The sequence below is a fragment of the Xylocopa sonorina genome, chromosome 4 (genome assembly GCF_050948175.1).
Source record: "Xylocopa sonorina isolate GNS202 chromosome 4, iyXylSono1_principal, whole genome shotgun sequence".
Taxonomy (NCBI): Eukaryota; Metazoa; Arthropoda; class Insecta; order Hymenoptera; family Apidae; genus Xylocopa; species Xylocopa sonorina.
In genome coordinates, this window is record NC_135196.1 from 11,977,467 (window position 1) to 11,997,612 (window position 20,146).

The 20,146-nt window shown below is 35.7% G+C and overlaps 1 protein-coding gene and 1 long non-coding RNA gene across 5 annotated transcripts; both read right to left on the bottom strand.

Annotated features, from left to right (window-relative positions):
- Positions 1-933: 933 nt before the first annotated feature.
- Positions 934-19,928, bottom strand: LOC143422785 (uncharacterized). 4 transcript variants are annotated; one of them, XM_076893703.1, is made up of 9 exons: positions 19,673-19,928; positions 18,524-18,718; positions 18,143-18,397; positions 17,920-18,055; positions 17,627-17,731; positions 4,132-4,310; positions 3,335-3,554; positions 1,840-1,954; positions 934-985 (listed from the first exon to the last, which is right to left on the bottom strand). In XM_076893703.1, exons 1-9 carry the CDS (start codon positions 19,859-19,861, stop codon positions 934-936), a joined length of 1,446 nt encoding a protein of 481 aa, XP_076749818.1. In that variant the 5' UTR covers positions 19,862-19,928. The 4 variants fall into 4 exon arrangements, with proteins under 4 accessions (XP_076749818.1, XP_076749817.1, XP_076749820.1 ...); XM_076893702.1 differs by having other exon boundaries at positions 17,627-17,737; XM_076893705.1 differs by lacking the exons at positions 934-985; positions 1,840-1,954; positions 3,335-3,554; positions 4,132-4,310 and adding an exon at positions 14,774-15,561.
- LOC143422786 (uncharacterized) lies at positions 12,817-14,244 on the bottom strand. The gene is made up of 2 exons (XR_013101758.1): positions 13,670-14,244; positions 12,817-13,050 (listed from the first exon to the last, which is right to left on the bottom strand). It is a non-coding gene; the product is annotated as an uncharacterized LOC143422786 (long non-coding RNA).
- Positions 19,929-20,146: the final 218 nt, after the last annotated feature.

Here is a 20,146-nt window from a genome sequence, read left to right on the forward strand (position 1 = left end):
CGTTTAGGACGAAATATTTCAGGACATGCATTTAGTTGAAAAATCATTAGGGGGGATTGTCTGAAGATACAACGAAACTTTCTCTTCGGACAAATGATTCCCAAATTTAGCGTTAGGCGGGCAGTTTACATTCTAAGTAAATTTCTTGATAAATCATTGCGGTATTAATCTTATAACGATTCGATAGTTTTATTATATATAAACGTCTTTTCGAATACGTACGATTTCGAAGATCCTTCGTTAGTAATCGAATAAACGTTATCTGAATTTTGGTGGCGCTGCCTGATGAGAAGTTTCGCAGTCACCCGGATTCGTTTAAACATTCGGTGGCAGCCGACGTGATAATTGAAATATTTAATATTAGATTATCACCGATTCGTGTCGAATATTTTCCGTCACTTTCAACTGTACGTATAAACGAATCTGCATGCTAAATAGCTTGAGTCGAAATGCATCGAATGTCCTGTAATTGAACGACGGTTCCGCGTAATTGCTCGACGATTACATATCGGGACAAATGGATATGTGGCTACATCTTTTTCCGATCACTGTTTACCGTTATGATTCGATCGATGTGTCGGGAGCCTTTAATCGTCGAAATAATCTAGGCATTGTCTCGAAACGCGAGGCAGGCTCGATACACCGAAATAAATCGAATCGCTATTGATCCCTTCGTACGCTTCTTTTCCTCTCTTTCTTTTCTAGCTCTCCGATGCTTTTTAGGCAACTTAGGCTCGATTTGGACGAGGAGTGTGGGACGTCGCAAACCATGGCCAGATTAAATTGCTAGCGAACTCAAACGAAAAAATTAATTCCAGGATATCAAAGAGTCAGTAATCAAGGGAGGACACGAAGATTAGTCGCAGAAGCCCCCTTATCATCAAGTGAACGCTGTGAAATTCTTCGAATACGGTCGCACGCTCGACATACCTCTCACTTGTCCTCTGGATTTGCTCTTGGCGATCGTTCCGTCTCCTGTCTCTCACTGCGAACAAATATTTTTCACTATTCCCGATATCCCTTTGTATTTCCCTATTTTTTATTTTTTATTTTTCTTTTTTCAATTAAACGCGTGGAAATCGCCTATACACTTTTTAGGGACAATGCCCAGATTTCTCTGACAAAGGAACAGCAGGAAGCTTCGCAACACGTTTAATTGTTGTATACACATGTTCGTTTCACTTTTATGTGCACTCGATGGTATTCCGCGAAACTTTATTTTACATATGCGATGGAAAAAAAATTGGAATTTAATTATCGGTGACGGATAATATTGCAGGTAGGAATTTCTACTATTCCACCCTTTGTATTCGTAAACGCTACCTCTAAAATACGGTTAATGCAGTTAGTCGGTAAAAAAAATCTCAAAAGAAATTCCTTCATTTCAGAAACGTTTTATCTTCGCCAAGTTTCCGTTAAGTTGAAACGATTAGACTGCAAATTAATTGGTCAACGGAATGCCTAGTCGAATTGGTTAGCTGCAGTTCGCGCGCCATATGTCAAAAGCATTCTTGTTCATTCTTTAATCTGGAGGTATCGGATTGCAATACGCAATTTTACACTCTATTGGTGTTTTTCAGAAGTGAAATACGTGGAATGTTCAATCTAACATTCAAATTGTTTCAAATTCAAAGCGATTTAACATAGCGGATAATTATACGTTTTAAAGTCGTAAATTAATATGTAAACTATATTAATGCAATAATGCAACGAACAGAGTTCATCTATAAATATAAGTAATATAATCATAAATTATAATATAATATAAACATATATTATAATATAATTTATAAATATATAATAAATATATTCAATATGAATTAAAAATTATTTACTCACCAAATGTATCTAATAGATTTCATCTTGAGCGCCGTTGAATTCTCCTTGCACTTGTAAGCCAACACTTGCTTCACGCTGCTTACGTCGACCGTCGGAAATCTCGATGTCACGTAAGCTTCAAAATTCCAATCAAATACGTACTTTGAAAAAATGCAGAAAATGCGACGCGAGCATTACTACTGCATTCAACCGATATTCCGCCAGTTTAACTTCGAGGAATTTAATACATGGCCTTTAGATATCACTCTATATCCAACAATGTTCTCGTTTCTTCGAGAAATTTCGTAGTCGCTATTCTTACTTACGGAAGCGAAGAAAATTCTTTAACAGACATAGGAGTACATCCGAATCGAGCGATATTATAACCGAACGAGTGTGAAATTCTTGTCGTATCGTAGATTTTCTTCATTTATCTCGATATTTGAGCGTTAATGGTACAAAGATTTCGGTAAAAGGGAAGGTGGCTCAATTCTGAAACGTCTTATTTTCAAATTCGAATAAGTACAATATTATATTCAGACATCCTCGCGAGCAGTTGCGTCGCTAATCCTGTGCCTCCTTCCATTTCTTACGCGACCTATCGATCATTTCCTTTACATCTATCGTCATTTAATATCACCTCTTTGCTCATGTGAATATTTGTTAAAAATGATTTTTCATGTAATAGTACATTTTCAGTTAATCGAAGCAAGCATATTGTATTTCGAAGGGAAACCTGTCAACGCGCGTCGCTTGTCGTGTACAAAGTGGTAAAGGACCTATAGTAATTTACCGTTTAGATTAAACAAATAGTACAGGGACTTTGTACTCCAGTATAAAATCGCAATCAATTTCCTGCGCAGGAGATTACTCGGACCCCGATGATAAAATCTGATACCCAAGTTATTTCTTTCGCCTTTAGCACGTTTCGTTCCGCGTCGGATCCATCCGCTAAACTTCCCGTTTAACCCCTTGCCGTGCTTTAACGAGTCTGACTCGTGATGAAAATGTTGGCCGAAACTTGAATATGACGAGCCGAGGTCGTGTACAGATAGTCGGATCGTGCAAAAGTGTCTATATCAGAGGCATTTACATTTCGGCTCGTATTGTGACCTTTCTCGCGCATCAGTCTGATCGGTTTACCACAAGTTGACGCGTAATACTTGGGCCCGATTTTCGTCGAGCTAAATGGCACGGCAAGGGGTTAAGCCGTTGAAATTCTCGTTCTAGAACGAAGAACGCAAGCAAACTTGCAAGCGAAAATTCCCCAGAAATCAAGTTTATTGCCTTACTATATTACGCATCTTAAACGATGTTGTATTTCTTTTTAATTACTTATCTCGATAGAATAATAAAAGGAAAAAAAAAAACATTTAAATACTTTTGTTTGGAGAAATTACTTTGGAATTCATTCCGATAAATTTCTTCACAATTTTAAACGAGAATGCGAAAATTTGAACGGAATGTGGGGGTCGAACAGTAAAGTGATTTAGAAATGATAATTGCTGATACTCACATATAATAGCCTGTACCTTAGCCTTGTCCAGCGCAGGCTTCACCGGTCGTTCAGTGGCAGTTCCAGCTCGGCTCCATCGTTGTCCCGTAACCGAACAGGTGGCCAGCTCGGTGGGGCTGAATAAAATTGCCGCTAAGCCACGTGTCAATTTTCTGTAATCACTCCATTTCACAGCCCTTAGTTGTTCCTCGCAAACTGCTATCCCCTCTCCCAAGTGAACCTGTTTACAACACGGTATACGGTTTTTCGAATATTAGAGATTGGTCATCCCGGCACACACTGTGGCGACGCGCGTCAGAGCGAACGGAGGCGAGGGATTAAAACTGATTGGTGCGAGAACGATATTGGAAATTATAGCGAGCGGCGAATTAACGAATCAAAGAATTGCGTCAAGCGATGAATTCTGGGCGATCGGATTTAAAGAATCTTTAATGCACGCAACAAGTGGGCACTTCGCGTAGTCACGTGTTTGTTTATAGGTGAGAGGGTCGGAATCGTCGATCGATCCTGGGTAGCTTAACGGTTCAAGCAGCCGCCCGATAAGCGAAAGATCCGGATTCGAATCCTACCCGGCCGTGTAGGCGCAACATTCGATCGACCAATTTCTCCTTTTTCTCCTACAGTAACTTTTCAAAGGTTTAAGGAGTCATACTTATATTTAAGATGGTAAAAGGGATGATGACGAGGAGAACTAGGTCTCACGGGACAAGCGAATTAGCATCTAAGACAAGTGTGTAACGCTTTGCAGTTAAATTGAGAGCGGGGGGTATGTGCGATGTATAAAATGGAGAATTTACCACGCCATCGGAAGAGGATTCCTCGAAACCACGGAAAGCGGGTACAGCAGCTGGAGGCGTAGTTCTCATATCCAAGGGTAACCACTCGCTTCTCGACGGCGAATTACCCTGCACGGACGGGGATCCATGTTTTCCGCCCCTCGTTCCAAGCCGCGGCCTGCCGCGACGTACTCTTCGACCTGAACAGGCAACGTTACACACACATGTACGTATATATTTTTTACTTTTATATTACTTTATTTCAACGTTCACATTCCGTTCGAAGCTACGTATCATGATAAGATATCCTTTCGTCACACTAGTTCATAACGACCAACGTTGAACAGGTTGTAATTGAAAAAGTGATGTTAGGGTGCGTATCATACTTTGCGTGGACGGTAATAGCTGAAATGCTATTACATTGTCGGACGATGGGTAGCTACGTGATACTTGCGATCAATATCGGTACGTAGCATCGGTATGCAACGGTAGCATATAACAAGTGGAGCTACCTCTTCATTGAGATGCATATTGAACCCATACGAAGGACGCGCTTGAATTCGTCAAATTATCACATCGTCTGCTCACAAGGATCAGATTTGCGAATATATATGCGTGCATTTCCCGATATTGAGTCTTGTTCCCATGATATTATCGTTCTGAAATAATGTGTGAAAACGAACTAAATGCGTGTTCGATACGTTGTTCGTTAAACAAGAATTTGCTCAAAAATTGAACGAGTTTCTCGTAGCACGATGATAAATTCTTCGCAAATTGCGACGTTCAAGTTGAAGTTGAGAAGGAAGGAAGAAAGAATTTTTTGAATCGTAAGGACTAATCGTAATTATCATTTTAGTCCTGTAGCTTCTGATGACAGAGATTCTCTTGGAGCAATCCTTCCGTTTCATAGCGTTCAGTTCGTCTCATTCGAGTGAAACTTTAATCTAAAACGTTGTTTTTTTTTATCTTCGTGACCGACAAACTGGTGAATTCTACAAGAAAGATTGGAAATAAAATTCCATCGAGTTCAGCCTCGGACAACGAGGATGCGTATGAAGGTGAAAACCTTGAGAAAAAGTTATACGCGATATAAAGTAAAGATTATACGCGATATTCAGTGGAGCAAGCGAGAATTGTTATTAGTCGCTCGTGCAGTGCTATTTAATTTTATTTTCGGAGAACGTCGCTCATTTCAACGAAAACATAGCCGTTACCGGGACCAGAGTGACACGACGTAGCGCACGATAATTAAGAATCTGTCAACTGCAAATACTTCATGTACCTTGGAGTTAAAAAAATGAATTCAAATGTTTTTTATTCTACTACGTACGAGACGCTAATTTCATATTCAGCCGAATTCAACGACGGTCCTTTAAAAGCTGGCGTTGGTGTATATTTTGTAACGGGAAAAAAAGTGACGAGAAAATTGAAACGTGAAACAAACGTATACGCTGCAAGGATAAAAGGAGATTTAATAACTTCGCGCGAAATAATAGGTAAAATCACAACGAGAACGAAACGCCAGGTTTGCAATTAATCTGCACACGTCTATATACGTTACTACATGTTAACAGTTCGAGTTTCGCTTAAAAAATAATTCCCTACGCAGATTAGCAAGCGTAAGACGTGAAATAACTACATCGAAACTGATGTACAAATCTGAATATCTTTATTCACTGATATCTTCGCGCTGACAATTGAAAGGTCGCGTACAATTAATAGAAATTGAGAGATCGGGACAAATATACGTAAAGGGGTTAAAAACTACGAAAAGTTGCTGTAAATAAATCGATACACCCCTATGCGTATATTTGTATCGACGTTCCAATATTTTGGTAGTTACCTATATTAAATATCTATCGTTACTTTTGTTCGAAACAGATTTTCTTCTTTTTTCCCTTTCTTTCTTTTTCTTTTCTTTCTTTGCCAAGAAAACTGTTTCTCTAAGTCTCGTTTGTGTTTATATCTCGATAAAGAAGCACGAACCGACGGAAAATTAAAACGGAAGTACATACGCTCGTTATTTATCAACGCGCAAAGTTTCGCGTGATACATGCTCGAGCGGAAACGATTAAGGAGTATATTTGCTTGTCCGATTTAAGAGTACTTTTTCACTTTTTAACCCTTTGCACCCCCCTCTGAGGGGACATTAGCATTAATCGGTCAGTGAATTTGAAATTATTATAATGGAGATTTTCTATTGCAAGAGCTGAGTGCAAACGGTTAACATAGTTTCCCGACTGGCTTCGACTCGGGGTACAAAAAGAAAGAAAAAAGCACCTGGCAAGTTTTTTTTTAATTATTATTAGACACGAGAACAGCAGTAACATCGAATATTGTTATCATGGTGCGTTGAAGGAGCTCAAAGGGTTAAATTTCATTAAACGCATTACAATAGCATCATCTCTTATTCCTTTTCTTTGTATAGAATTAATTTAAAGTGCCAATAAAAGGTATTCATTGTGGAGAAAATAAAATATTAACTTTAAATAATATCGGGTTCTTTTCCATAGATCCGATTATTTTCCATGTGTATCAATTTTAAATTAGGCGTTAATTATTAATCGTAAAAAAGAATTTCTCCAAATATTTACACTCGTTAAAAAAAAAACAAAAAAAAATTATTAAGTTAGAGAGTGGAGACCGAATGGTTAAATAAAAAATAGGAACTTAAAGTAATACAAAACGTTTGAACGTTTCGTTATTGCGCGTTTAACAAAACTTTGCACGAAAATATTTCATTAAGTATCGCGGTGATCCTTTTCCTCGGTTAATTAATCGATCGTTATTAACAATAAATAATTAATCGTTGCATAAATAAATATTAACGTTAAAGGCTAACGTTGTGTATTGATAAAAGTATTAAAATCACTGTTTAATTATTTATTGTTTACAATCGTACAAAATATAAAATGTTTCCGTTGCCAGTATTTTTCGTACCTTTGTCTGAACGTAAAATTTCTTACATAAATTACATTACCAACGTAACGCTAAAAAATACGGATATCGTCTGTTTTACAGTGCTAAAATAAAATTTTACAAATCCAGTTACGAAAGATTCGCAATACCGTTCTCCTCTGTTTCCTCTGATTTTCTTTTTTTTTTCTTTTTTTTTGTTTTTTCATTGCGGAGTACAAGATCTGTACAGATAATTGCTTCTATTAATTGCAAACATTTAATTATTCAGATACATATAACGATAAGATAAGAAAAGATTACATGTTCACTGGCTAGTGCAATATTTTCAAACAAATTGATGAAAACGGGGTTTTTTCGACAGTTTTTGTTTTTCGTATGCTTTATGTACACGTCGGATAATCGATCTACTATTGGTAACGTGTATAGACGGATTACAATGAATAGGATTTGCAATGTAAGCATATTAACGTTAGAGGCTTTACTGCAAGCAATTGTTCCGTAAAATTGTAAAATGTATAATAAAAACACGTATCCTGCGTTCGACAAATACTGGTTATTATTTTATTAAGTCGTGGGCTTCGTATGAAAGTTTTCAAACCAATATTCACAATTGAAACGAATTTCACTGGACAAACAGATTCGCAATTGGCCTGGCCAGATCATACTCCCAAATACAAAACTTTTATTTCCCCTCGTTCGCGTTAATATATTTTTAACGAAGACAGGAAAGAATGAGATTATTCAGTCATTCGTGTGAATACTTATCAATTATATCCTTAGTTTGTATACGTAGACTATGTCACTCGGGATTGTTTATAATAATAGGTCCTATTAAATAAATGCACTTAGATTGAAGCATGAAAAATTTCTACATCAGAAGCATCAGACAATTTCGAAGAAATCACACTAAAAGTGTTTCCCTTCTATGTACATGAAAATACATCAAAAATTTCAATTCCAATTACCGCTCCTCGATATTGTTCGTCCCCTTGTAGAAATTTTAGAAGTAATTTCAATACGAATTTAACTGCGTAACTATTCGATTGTATCGAATTGATAGATTTTTTGCAAAAGATTCATTGATCATCTTGAAAAATACTTCATACGCCGAACGTTACTTTTAAACAGTTTTTTTTTTTTATACCTAATCATTATTTCCGTTCGAATTTTTTATAAGAATACCTACGGTCATCCGTATAAGTTAATAAACGACTCGTTTTCTCTTTACCTCTGTCTTGCAAAAAATCTACGAATCTATATATTTATATATAATCGATATTGGTATTTTTCCGTAAAAATTCTATAGTCTAATCGTTATAATTTTCGGGTAAAAATTATTGGATATAATATTTTTTATTTATTGCGATAACCTTTAATTACGATATTTGCAATAACTCTTGCGAAACAGATCGACTCCTACAAAAAAATCCAATTAATCAATACTCGTTCCTGATTGTGTAATTACCTGCAACTGCATAGTAAATGTTTTTCAGCTTTTATGTAAACATCTGTTTTCTTTCCTCCTATTTGCAACAATTTTATTAACGCTCTGAAAAATATTCGATATTTTTATCGGAAGCGTACATCTCTTCCCAATCCGGAGAAATGTTTCAATAAAAATTTCTCGTTGTCTGAAAAACCGAGGAATTGTAGCTGTTAGTTATTGCAAAAATGTTCAGCATCGGCCTTTCTACTTTGTATTCCAAGAAAGTTCCGAGAAGACTCGATCATTTTCTTGTAAAGATATCAAAGCATTGGAAATTATCGCGCATTGTTACGAACGACGTTTAAAATATTGCATCTTATATCTTATTGTTACTCGCGTGCTTTCAGAGCAAACGGCGAATTTTAATTAAAAGTCCAATGAAAACTGCGAATATAAATCTCTCGCAAAAGCATCGAACAAGTTACTTTTTTACCACGATGTGATGATTTTATAAAAATGATTCATTTTGGGAATCTGTTTTCATTTTGAACGTATCCTCCTGTCACGTCGCGTCACCAAAGCAAGATTTCCCGAAATAGATCTGCACAAGTGTTTCCATTATATATATATATGTATCACTTTGGATTCTCGTTCGGTGAATTTGCTTTCACTGAAATCCGCAACCAAAGTCTCAGTCAACGCGTAAAGCAATAATATACAGCTGAACGGCTAATTGCTCGCATAATTTATGTTATCTTTAGATGAATATCAGTAGATTGGTAGATAAATAGATAGATAGAGTTTACTTAGTAGCGTTTTACGTCAGAGTAATCATCTCTCCGTTCAAAATGATTTGTAATTAGTTATCGATCGGGTAATATGACCAACAAGTATGAAATGACTGTATAAAATGAAAAGAGATACGCGTGTACCAAAGAAAGCTATTCGAGTCAACTGTTTTATAAAACGAGAGAATGCAAGAACTCTGTTTCGTTGAACACTGTCAACGCAATCAAATTATCTTTACTTCTTCCGAGACATTTAAGTCTCTTAGCGTGACAATTGCTTTCGCGCAAAATAATTAAGGCCAGAACTACGCACTGCTGGCTATGACAGGATTAAAAGATACAAATCGTAATTAGATAAAAAGAATTACACAGAGAATTGCATACACTCCCGTTTGCTTCTCTTTTCCGTTTTCAATACTGACGTTACTAACTACGTCTACTTGAAATATTGCACTACAGACTACTTCGTCTTTACAGTTATAAAAATGATTAATTAAACAATATTTAGTGAAATACTGGTCGTTCGAATACGCTATCGTGTAGAAAATCCCTTACATTAGATAGAAGAACGAGGAAAAGAAATGAGCGATGAGGGATAGAGAAAGCAGGGTGAAGGTGAAGGTGAAGGTGGTGGTGGCGTTTGTAAGAGAACTAAGAAATACGATATTAATATTAAATACGATCAGCAAATTCTACGGTCGCAATTTCAGTGAAGTATAATTTGTTTAATTTCGTCAATTCTCGTTATCGTATCTTGAAGAAGACGTTGAATTTTCCCTTCTCTCTGGTTCTCCATTAAAAGGAAACGAAGAGAAACGAAAATTACATTACACACTCGTATTGTCGTTAATATTTTTTAACCAGTTTCAGATTCTACGTTCCCTAACGTTCTTTCTTTCGTTTTACCAAGAAAGAACGGAAAATAATTTACAAAATTTACACCTCATTAAACGAGATTGTTACTAATTTACTTTCTTCGAGCAACGGAATGGCAAGTTTTTGTTTGACACGCCGCGCAGAAAAGTTCGCCAATACCTCGACGGTCAATTTTCCGTGAGACCATATCGTGACTAGATTTCATTCTTACAAACGATTCAAGAGACCGAACGAGAAACCAATCTTATCTCTCTCCCTCTTTTTCTCTCTCTCTCTCTCTCTCTCTCTCTCTCTCTCTTATCGAAGATGATCCTAACTCTAATCTTATGATTTAATTGCTAACTCTCGAGTACACGAATCACTGTAATTTACAATATGTACAATAACTAAGCAAATGCACTTTCCTTTTATAAAAAAAAAAGAAGAAAAAAAGGTAGGACAGCAAATAGAAACTCAAAATTTTCATCGAAGAACTCGTTTCAATGCACTTTACGAATATTTTGAACTGTTACGCGCGTTCTGAATAAATATTAATAGAAATAAATAATGGTCGAGAAACGAATCGATTAATATAAAAAAAAAAGAAAAAAATAGGGCTAGGGAATGTTACTATATCCGTAGCTACTCGTCGAACATTTGTTTATAGTCATTATTCTTTTTGTTTCGTCGACCGATAGAAGGAAATATAGTTGAATCGAAAATTAGAAAGTTTGTAGCTTTCGATTCGACAAATCGTTGCAACTCTTAAGAACGTTTAAATTTCGAACGGAATTTAAAGTGTCCTTCGACCTTCCTGTCGCCAACGACAATAGAAAACTTTGTCGAGTTCCTCAAAAGTTTCACGTTCTGCGGTTTCGCAGTCTTTTAAAAATACTTTTTTCTCTTGGACACCTTCTAGCGTTCGATCGAAGCGGTCGCTAAACTCGAATAAGCGTTAGAACTTTCCAATTTTCAAATCGCCCACCGATTAAAGGGAAACATTCGAAACGAAATACCGGAGGGTTGAAGGAACTTAATTCTGTAAAAAGGGTGCTTTCTCCAGACTTAGACGGTTCTTAGATAGTGAATTCACGGAGTTCTGTTTAGCCTTGCTTGTTAATTAAGTCGATCGTTAACCGGTATCGGTATGGAAAAATGGAAAAACTGCATTATCTCCTGGAATGTAGCAATCAATCAATCAATCAATCAATCAATTAATCAACTAATCGGCTGATCGTTAATATCACTTTTAATGCCCAGCGAAAGATTGCGAGTTAGAAAAATGAATTTCCCTGTAATTCTATGCTCTGTTTCAAGTTCACCGATTCTGGATTTCTCTGCTTTATTTGCATTCTATGTACTCTATCTTTATGGCTCGCTGTTTGATTCTGGCTATGTGCTGTATGTGTTTGTGTGATATACATATGTATACGAACATGAATCTCGGTCTACGGAACCAATCCATCAGTTACTTTGTCAATTAATTATCCAATTACTATTGTTTAACTAGTATTGCGCGATGACAGTAAATATTGTCTCGGGACAAACTGTTACGACTGATACTACAGTTCAACCGTGATACACTTTGGACACGTTCAAATTTATCGTGCAACTGAAGAATTATATTCCTTATAATTATCAATTTTGATACTTCAAATTGATGAACTCACATCGTAAGGCTGACAAAATTTTAATTGGAATCGCACGAAATTTTTTTCTTTCGATCGTTTACGCTAGAAAAATCTCTTCCTTTCGCAAAGAAAAAAAAATCCAGAAAGGAGCCATAGACCGAGGTTTGCAACAGGCTGTCTGTACAACAATCTTAATAACATGATATGCAACATTTATATTCTAATCTTAGAATCAGTAAAAACTATGCGCTGGGCACGAAGCTCTCTCTTTCTCGCTCTCTGTTCTACGCGTTGAAAAAAGAACGAATAGGAAAACCTTCGGAAAAAGTGCGTAACAATAAGTAAATGAAAACCGTCCACGTTGCGAGACGAAAGAATTCGAGTTTGTTTGTATCCCCATCTCTCTCGTGGTAATAATGCGTCTGGCGTGTTTCATTTTAAGAAAATTTGATTTCGTCGCAGTCGTTGCGACCCCGGCACTATTGTAAAACGGTATGTAAATATACTTATTATAATAATATATAGCTGCATCTGTGATTTGATTGTAAATCGTGAGGTAAGGAGCCTGTGTGAACGGCGCGATCAACTCGAGAAACGTTTCGACTTCTCTCCAGCTCGTAGTCTGGAAATTTTCAATAATTTTATAATTATTCGAACGATCGATCGTGATACTGTTATTACGAGGCAATTAAAACGGTAACGAGGTGATTCGTATCCATTGATCGAGATGTGAAAACGAAAGAAAGACAGGAATAATGATCGTTCGATTAATTTACTGTATGTATAATGTTAAAGAAAAAAAGAGTTAAACGATCCTTTCGAGCATTTATCGAAACGATTACTATTCGAATAATTGTTCGATTATTGAAAATCGTAGACTTTGGCAGAAAGTAGTGTACAGCGAAAAATTTGTCGAGGACATCGCGCTCACGGAACTATTGTCATCTGTAAAATATAATATAAAAGATCCTGAGTTGTACTGTGTGGTACTATGGCTATGGAGTTCGGCGATGTCTGAGATGGCTTTATCCATTTATTTATTTTTTTTTCTTTTCTCTTTTTCCTCTTTATTCTGTGCCCCCCTCCTCTCAAGAACGCTTTGCAAGTTTTATATAAAATCAAGCAATTTTTAAACTTTACTGAAAGATACTCCATCTGTTGTATCGCGGAGCACAAATATTTGAAAATACTCCTAAACAAAGTTTGATACGCGTGCAAAACTTAACGTGACTTAAAATAGATAGTCACTTTCGTTATACACGTGTTCCATGTTAAACTAGTAACTTAACACATTCTTCGTCGACATGCATGCACGACTATTCTAAAACTTAATGGAAAATTGCTATGTATTGTAATAAAAAATATCTTACAAAATGTTATAAAATTATAAAACTTTACAAATCCTAAAAATTAAAAGGTATAATACAACTAACGTTAATGAATAATAAATTATTGAACAATGTCGGCAATTCGTATTTTAAAATAGTACTCTGATAAAGTCGTTCGGGACCAACTATTTTATCATTAGTAATGTTCTACGTAATCATTATATGTATATATCTTAATTTAAAAAAAAAATATATATATATAGCAATAATATATATAGCAATAAAAAAATATACTAAAATTGTTAAAGCAATAATACTGTTTGCGAAAAATTTACTTTCAAAAGAATCACAATAAGAGTTAAAAAATTCCTATCGTTATACAAATCAAGCCAGAACGAAAACGAACGAAACTGAATATTATACTTTACAATAATGTCCGTATATGAGTTTAAAGTTTAACATAAAAACTATATGTTAAAGTAACAAGTAATAAGCAACGTTGAGTTGAACATATGCTAAAAAGTATGGAGGAAAGCGATTAATTCAGCTCTGTAATATCACATTAGAGCGTATGAAAGAAAGATTGCAGGAAAAGCCATCTCGGACACAGACCTCTTATAATATATTAAATTCAATCTGCTGCATCACGGTGGTTTCCCATCGATAACTGTCAATAATAAATCCTCTGTAAATCTGCTTGAGCTGTAAAATCGGTTGGCTGTCTATTGCACCGTTTAAACTGCTACGCGGTGAAAAATATATTATAATATGTTCGTACGTCATTCTGGGAGTTTCTGTGCGTGTCACCCAGTCAAGTGGCGTAATCAATAAAGTAAATATAATCCTCTGTAAGAATATAATATCGTTGTAAATATCTGTAGTCTGTATAACACTGTATAGCATCAAATAAAACAACAAGTTATCCTGACTCGCGGAATAATCAGTACGAGGTGGGATGGCTGTTCCACTTGCGACGGTTATTTCTGGTTCTTTTCTTTTTTTTCTTCCTCTGTTTAAGGAATATTCTCTCGCTTTTCCTTACGACGAATAGGCACGGCACCTTTTGCGAGTTACTTTGTTAAGAACTATTGTTTCATTAGTTATCATAAGACGCTGTGAAGAGATTATCTAATTTTGCGCAGTGTTGTATGGATTGTTCAAAAGTTATTTCAGTATCACTTCGTTAATAGGCTCTTTAGAGTGAGAATTTTACATTTCAAATTGAAAATTGTTTATGTCTTACTCTTAATCAAGAAACTAAAATAATATTACAAATTATAAGAGAGCGCAAAGCATAACATTAAATAATACTGAATAAGTTAGGGAGATGCTTGTTATATGCAGAAAATATACTTTTAAAAAAAATAAAAGGACTCTCCAAGTTATTAATGTCCTCAAATTTAAGGAGAATACCAATACTTTTGCAGAGTGCCTATTATCATCGATGCACGTATTTCTATAAACAAAACAATTACTGCATTCCCCAACTTATTATTTCTATATCAATAAAATTGTAATTAAGTTAGTAATAAGAAAAGATAACGAGTATCACAGAATCAAAAACTTTCATCATCTTTCGTTACAAATACTTCAACTGTCATTTCATTAACTCAAGTGTCACTTCAACTCTCTGTTTTTGTATTATGCTCTAAAGACTTGTATTAATCATTCACTATTGCAGGTAACCACAGTATTCCCGAATCAAGCGTGTACGCTAAAAATGGGAAGAAAATATGGTTACTTTTTGGCGCTTGTTGCAAACAAAAGTTGAAGATTTGGAAATTGAAACGCGTACTATATAAAAAGTATCATTGAGCAGTTAAGGTGATTGAAAGTTTTATAAACTTTTCAACACTCTCCATTACAACACAAATCCTGAATCTCTTCACCGCACCTTTGTCTTCCTGCAAAAGACTATATTAAACTTCACTTGGAGTTTATGGTTGCCAGAAATTACTGGCATTATAAGTCTACTCAACCAAAAAATTATCACAAATGGCCCAAAGTAACCAAGGCGCATTAGTGGTATGCAGCGTCAAATTGCATCATGTTGCTTTGAAAATGCTTTGATTCGGCATTGGTCTGATTGATCTCATAAGCATCATCTTGGAATACTCTTGATTTATTTTCCAGAGTTAATGTTGTTGTGGCCTCCTCCAGAGAAACTCTGGGCGCAGTAAATGATTTAACAGTATCTGTTGTTTGTTGTGCCTGGATTTGTAGATGAGTTTGCGCTCCGGTCTGTTGTTGTTGTGCTTTCGGTTGTTGCTGCTGGTAGATCTCTTCCTGACGATGCCTGTCTGCGACGTTGAGCTCGTGGAAGCTGACGAGGTGGCGCTTCAGGTAGAGCTTGGTCTTGAATGGCTTGTTACAGAGGGGGCATGTGACACTCTGAGGGTTGTGGATCAGGCGCATGTGCTGACGCAGGTTCGACAAGTTACTGTACATGCGGTTGCAGACAGGACAGGGGCGTGGGTCCAGCGAGTGCAGTTTGCGTAGGTCAGCTGCAACACACACACAACTTGCTCTAACCCGGTAGAGGCAGCACGGAGAAGGGAGTTAATTCTTTTGCTTTGTTTTGTTTTCTTTTATCTTATCGAATGGATCAATATGGGTGGGGTCTCCGATTTGCCAGCCACCACCGGACAGCAACAACCAGCTAAGGAACCCTAGCCACACGACTATTGTATGCTCTACTTCACTTAGCAATGGGATCATTCGTAAGTTTCAAATTAATTTTTTATTCACATATATTGTCATTATAATCGTATATATATTCAACCCTCTGAACATCATAATTTCAAAACTAATTCCCCTTCTAATCTCTCTGATCTTAATTCCATTTCTATAATAATTAAACGTTCCCAGGATTTTATTTTAAAATACTATCATTTAATAAAGAACATCCAATTGATTTTTCAAAATAATACTTGTCAATCTCAAAGAAACAATAATAACAGAAAACCTTCTTCCTTCTACAAAATTTAAGAAAAGAAGAGAAACATCAGCTGATCCCACTACTACTTGTCGTGGTGCACAACGATATCGCGCGTTTGCTAACGCGCACACATCGGAGACAAATGGTAAGCGTGTGTTATTGGGATATGAGGCGTGAGAGCTCGCGCTGCCATCCTCCGAGATTATTATACAACTGTGTCTTGACAACAACACCCTTTTACATTTGCAAATTTTTAACACATAACATACATTGTATTGGTTCCAAATCTTGAATTGGTTATCATTATAAAAGTAAGTAATATTTTATCATCTTTGACGTTGGATACAGACTTTGTTTAAATTAGAAGGTAACGTAAACTAAAACAAAAAGTAGTAGAAACATATATGAGGAAAATTTTCATACTAAATTTTTTAAATTAACAACAGTTCAATTCTCTTAAAAGTTTGATATCATATATAGACGTTATATTGCCACGAAGTATGATTAGTAAAGCCAAAGATATTAATTTGTTCTTTTTTTTGTTCTTTAATAACACTGTAATTAAACACTGACCTTAACCAAAAGGCTTATAACAAGATTTAGCATTAAGCAATGATTCCGCAATAAATTTCAAGTTTGGGTGTTTTGCCATGGGATATATGAGTACACAAAAAAAAAAGAAAAATAAACAAAAAAAAACAACGCCAATTAGAGAAAAGAAAACCAAGGAAAACTAGTTATAAATTAAAATATTGATTAAAATTTGAAATAAAAATGGTCAATATTTGAATAAAATTCACAAGTAAAAATTATCCAAAATTTCCAATTGGCGTAGCTTCAAAGGACAATAACGGAAATCATAGAAGCAACAGGCAGGCAGTTTTACCAGACGGAGGGATCTATTTTTCTAGATAAATATTCAAAATTATTCTCCTTTCATCATATTTCCTTAATTTTCATTGTTTAGGTTTATGGAGAATTACATTTACATTTTTACGTATAAGTTTACAAGAATATTCAATTATTTTACTCAACTCGATTAAAATTAAATCATAATTCATAAATTAACCCAAAATTAACATAAGCTGTATAAAAGTTCTCTCTTTGTAAAAATTAATTCATGTACAATTTATTAAAAAATTTTCTTATCACCTCCAATTCTGGCAAACAATGTGAAAAACAGGTAGAGAGCCCGAGTATGTAAGTACACGCAGCTGACTTTCTCACACAACAGCCGCAAACTGCACTCTCCTGCATAATAAAATCAGAAAATTGCCTCCGAGTGTCAGATGTCTCTTCTTTTTTTCCCTTTCTCTCCACCTCCCTCACTTTTCACGCATTCTTCTTTCTCCTTCTCTCTCTCTTTCTCTCTCTCTCGCTTCCTTTTTCGCTCTCATGTAAATACACACACTCATTCTTTCATTCTCTTTCTTACTCCTTTCTTTCCTATCGCCTAGCAAGAGCTACCGAGCTACACGAGCTTACCATTTCAAACCGAGGCTCTCCTTTCTCCTTCCGTCTTTATATTCGCATCCAAAAAAATCTCTCCGACATGATCGACTAGGTTGTTGCTGTTTGTAATGGTGCTCGCAACTACCAAAGAATTAGGGTCGGGACGGATAATCACTTACCTTGTTGCTCTTGATTTAGCTCCGTATTGCCTCCGTGAGATGGTCCTGGCACTCCACCTTCCAATGAGCCACCACCGCCGCCTCCTCCTCCTCCCCCTCCACCCCCTCCCCCTAAAAAAATTTAAAATTCCATTAAAAGTCTAATTTTAATCATTCTTTTACATTCTATTACATTTTGCAGAAATTATTTTACAATTATTTGTATTATAATATAAATGAAGTGTGTGTGTATCTGTATTTTCACAAACTTTAAGGAAATGATTAAAGCATGACCTAATATTATTTCTGATTACCTTGATAAGAAGGGGGATAGGATGGCAAAACTTCCATGCCGCTATCAAGACTAAGAAAACCACCTGGCAGTGCGTTGACCTCCTGCTTTGGAGAACAATCATCATCACTTCCATATTCTGGTAATTCTATTTTTGGCTAAAAGACAAAAATTATTATAATTACTTTTCATCATTAACAAGCGAAAGTATAAATTTAATTAAAAATAAGCTTTCCGTAACTAACCTCAACAATATCGAGATCTTTATAACAGTCAAGTTGAACCTGCGGCTCGATTAATGGCCGTGTGCGTGGCGTCCCAGTTGCACAGGCCACCGCAGCTGGTACCGGACTAGATATTTGAGGCGAATCACTTCGTTTGCACAGCCTTTTTAGAGGTGGAGGACTTGAGGTTGGTGGAGTTTTGCTACGGTCCTCCTCTAAATTTGGTGAGATCAGCCCACGACCGTTTGATGTATGTATATTATTTGTTTTCAAATGCTACAAAATAATCAATTGAAACTATACTAGTATTATAATTGCAATATATACTGTGTACTATAGTAGAATAATTACGTTGAGAAATAGTTTATAATGCATCTTGCATAAAAATGATCAAAGACAAACCTTTTCGTTGTTGTGCTGATTATTTTGAGAGTCGGTGAGGCCACGGATTTGCAGAGACTCTGCAGTTCTTAAAAATGTAGGCAATTCTGCTTGAGATATGTTAACCTCTCCAGCGTACATGAACTCTAAGAGTGATTGTAGGTGTTGAAACTCCACATCGCGCATAAATATTATCGGATGCTTGCATGGGTTTGTCTGTAAGCATAGATTGCTCATATGCTTATTATATGTACATGAAATATGAAATGCTATTGTTTGAGTACTCATTGTTCATAATAGTGGAAAGAAGAATTAAACAAAATATAATCTTTCAAATTTATTTGCTTACAAAAATTGAAGGATAACACGTAATTAAATATTTTATGTATTTAATGTAAAAGTTTATTCAAAATTAAATTTTATATGTTTTTTGAAAGCAATGAAATTACATTACAAATTATTTGACAGATTTCATACTGTTATCTGATGTAAATAAATTTTTTAACTAGATTAAACATTTACATGACAATGTTAAAACATTGGTTATTCATGACATTATATAATTTAAATATAGTGTACTCATAGTGTACTATAACAAAGGATATAATTTTAAAAATATAATTACAAATTGTAAAATGTAAATGGATAATTTTTATGACTCTTCAATTTATAATATTAATTTGCATAATAATAAATCAATCTCATAACTGTCATAGGTACATTGACAGAAACACTATAAATACTAAACTCATAAGTTATGCATCTACTAGAGAAACTTATATTTCTGGCTAGATTTTCATTTTGTGCATGTTTATTAAAATTATTTAAACTGTATTATATAATATTATAAAGAACTCATAGTATATTATAATAAAATTCGCGTAACAATAAGTGATTAATTATTAATAAATAAATAATAGCAAAAATATTATGATCCTATGTGGAAATGCAAAATGATAATATATAGGAGTATTACGACATACTATCATGACAAATGAATTGGAATGATGATTAAGTTCTTTAATCTGGACAATGTTTAAAGGGAGGCATGATTTTTAAAGGAGGTAAGAGAAAGATCGGCTAAGAGGGAAAGTAGGAGGAGCGGGTGAGAAGGGGGGAGGGCGCCGAGCAACTAACACCGAGAGAAGCAAGGCGAGGAAGGTTTCTAACCTTGAATAACTCCTTGAAGTAAGGGCTGCACGCGGAGAGGACAACCTTGTGCGCCTGGAGACGCCTACCGTCGCAGGCGAAGGTGACATCGACGAAGTCCTCGTCATCCCTGAGGGCCTCGAATTGGCTGGTGATATTAGCTTGAAAGTTGTTCCAACGCAAGCAAAACTGCTGCTGACTATCCGTCATTCTCCTCGCTCGACTCCCTTCGACCTCCTCTCTCTCCCTCACTCTTAAAGCGAGAGACCCCCACCACCCACCCTCTTTCTGTCTCTCTCTTACTTTCACCTTCTTCTACTTCTGTCTTTTTTCCTCTTTTTCTTTCTTACTGACAGCAGCGTTGTTCTTTCTTCGTTGCACACTTTGACTTCTCAAGTGTATCTTTCTTTGTCTTTCTTTCTTTCTTGCAGGAGACACTTTCAAAAATTTTCGAAAGATATTGAATATGAAAGATTCATTGAGACGAAGAGGGTG

Bases quoted from the DNA above. Each gene is read 5' to 3' on its own strand.
- LOC143422785 (XM_076893702.1), bottom strand. From the start codon at position 19,861: ATGACGGATAGTCAGCAGCAGTTTTGCTTGCGTTGGAACAACTTTCAA. The intron at 18,719-19,672 runs GTTAGAAACCTT...CTATGCTTACAG, and splicing joins ACTTCAAGGAGTTATTCAAG to ACAAACCCATGCAAGCATCC. The intron at 3,555-4,131 runs GTAAATTCTCCA...TGTTGTAAACAG, and splicing joins AATCCTCTTCCGATGGCGTG to GTTCACTTGGGAGAGGGGAT.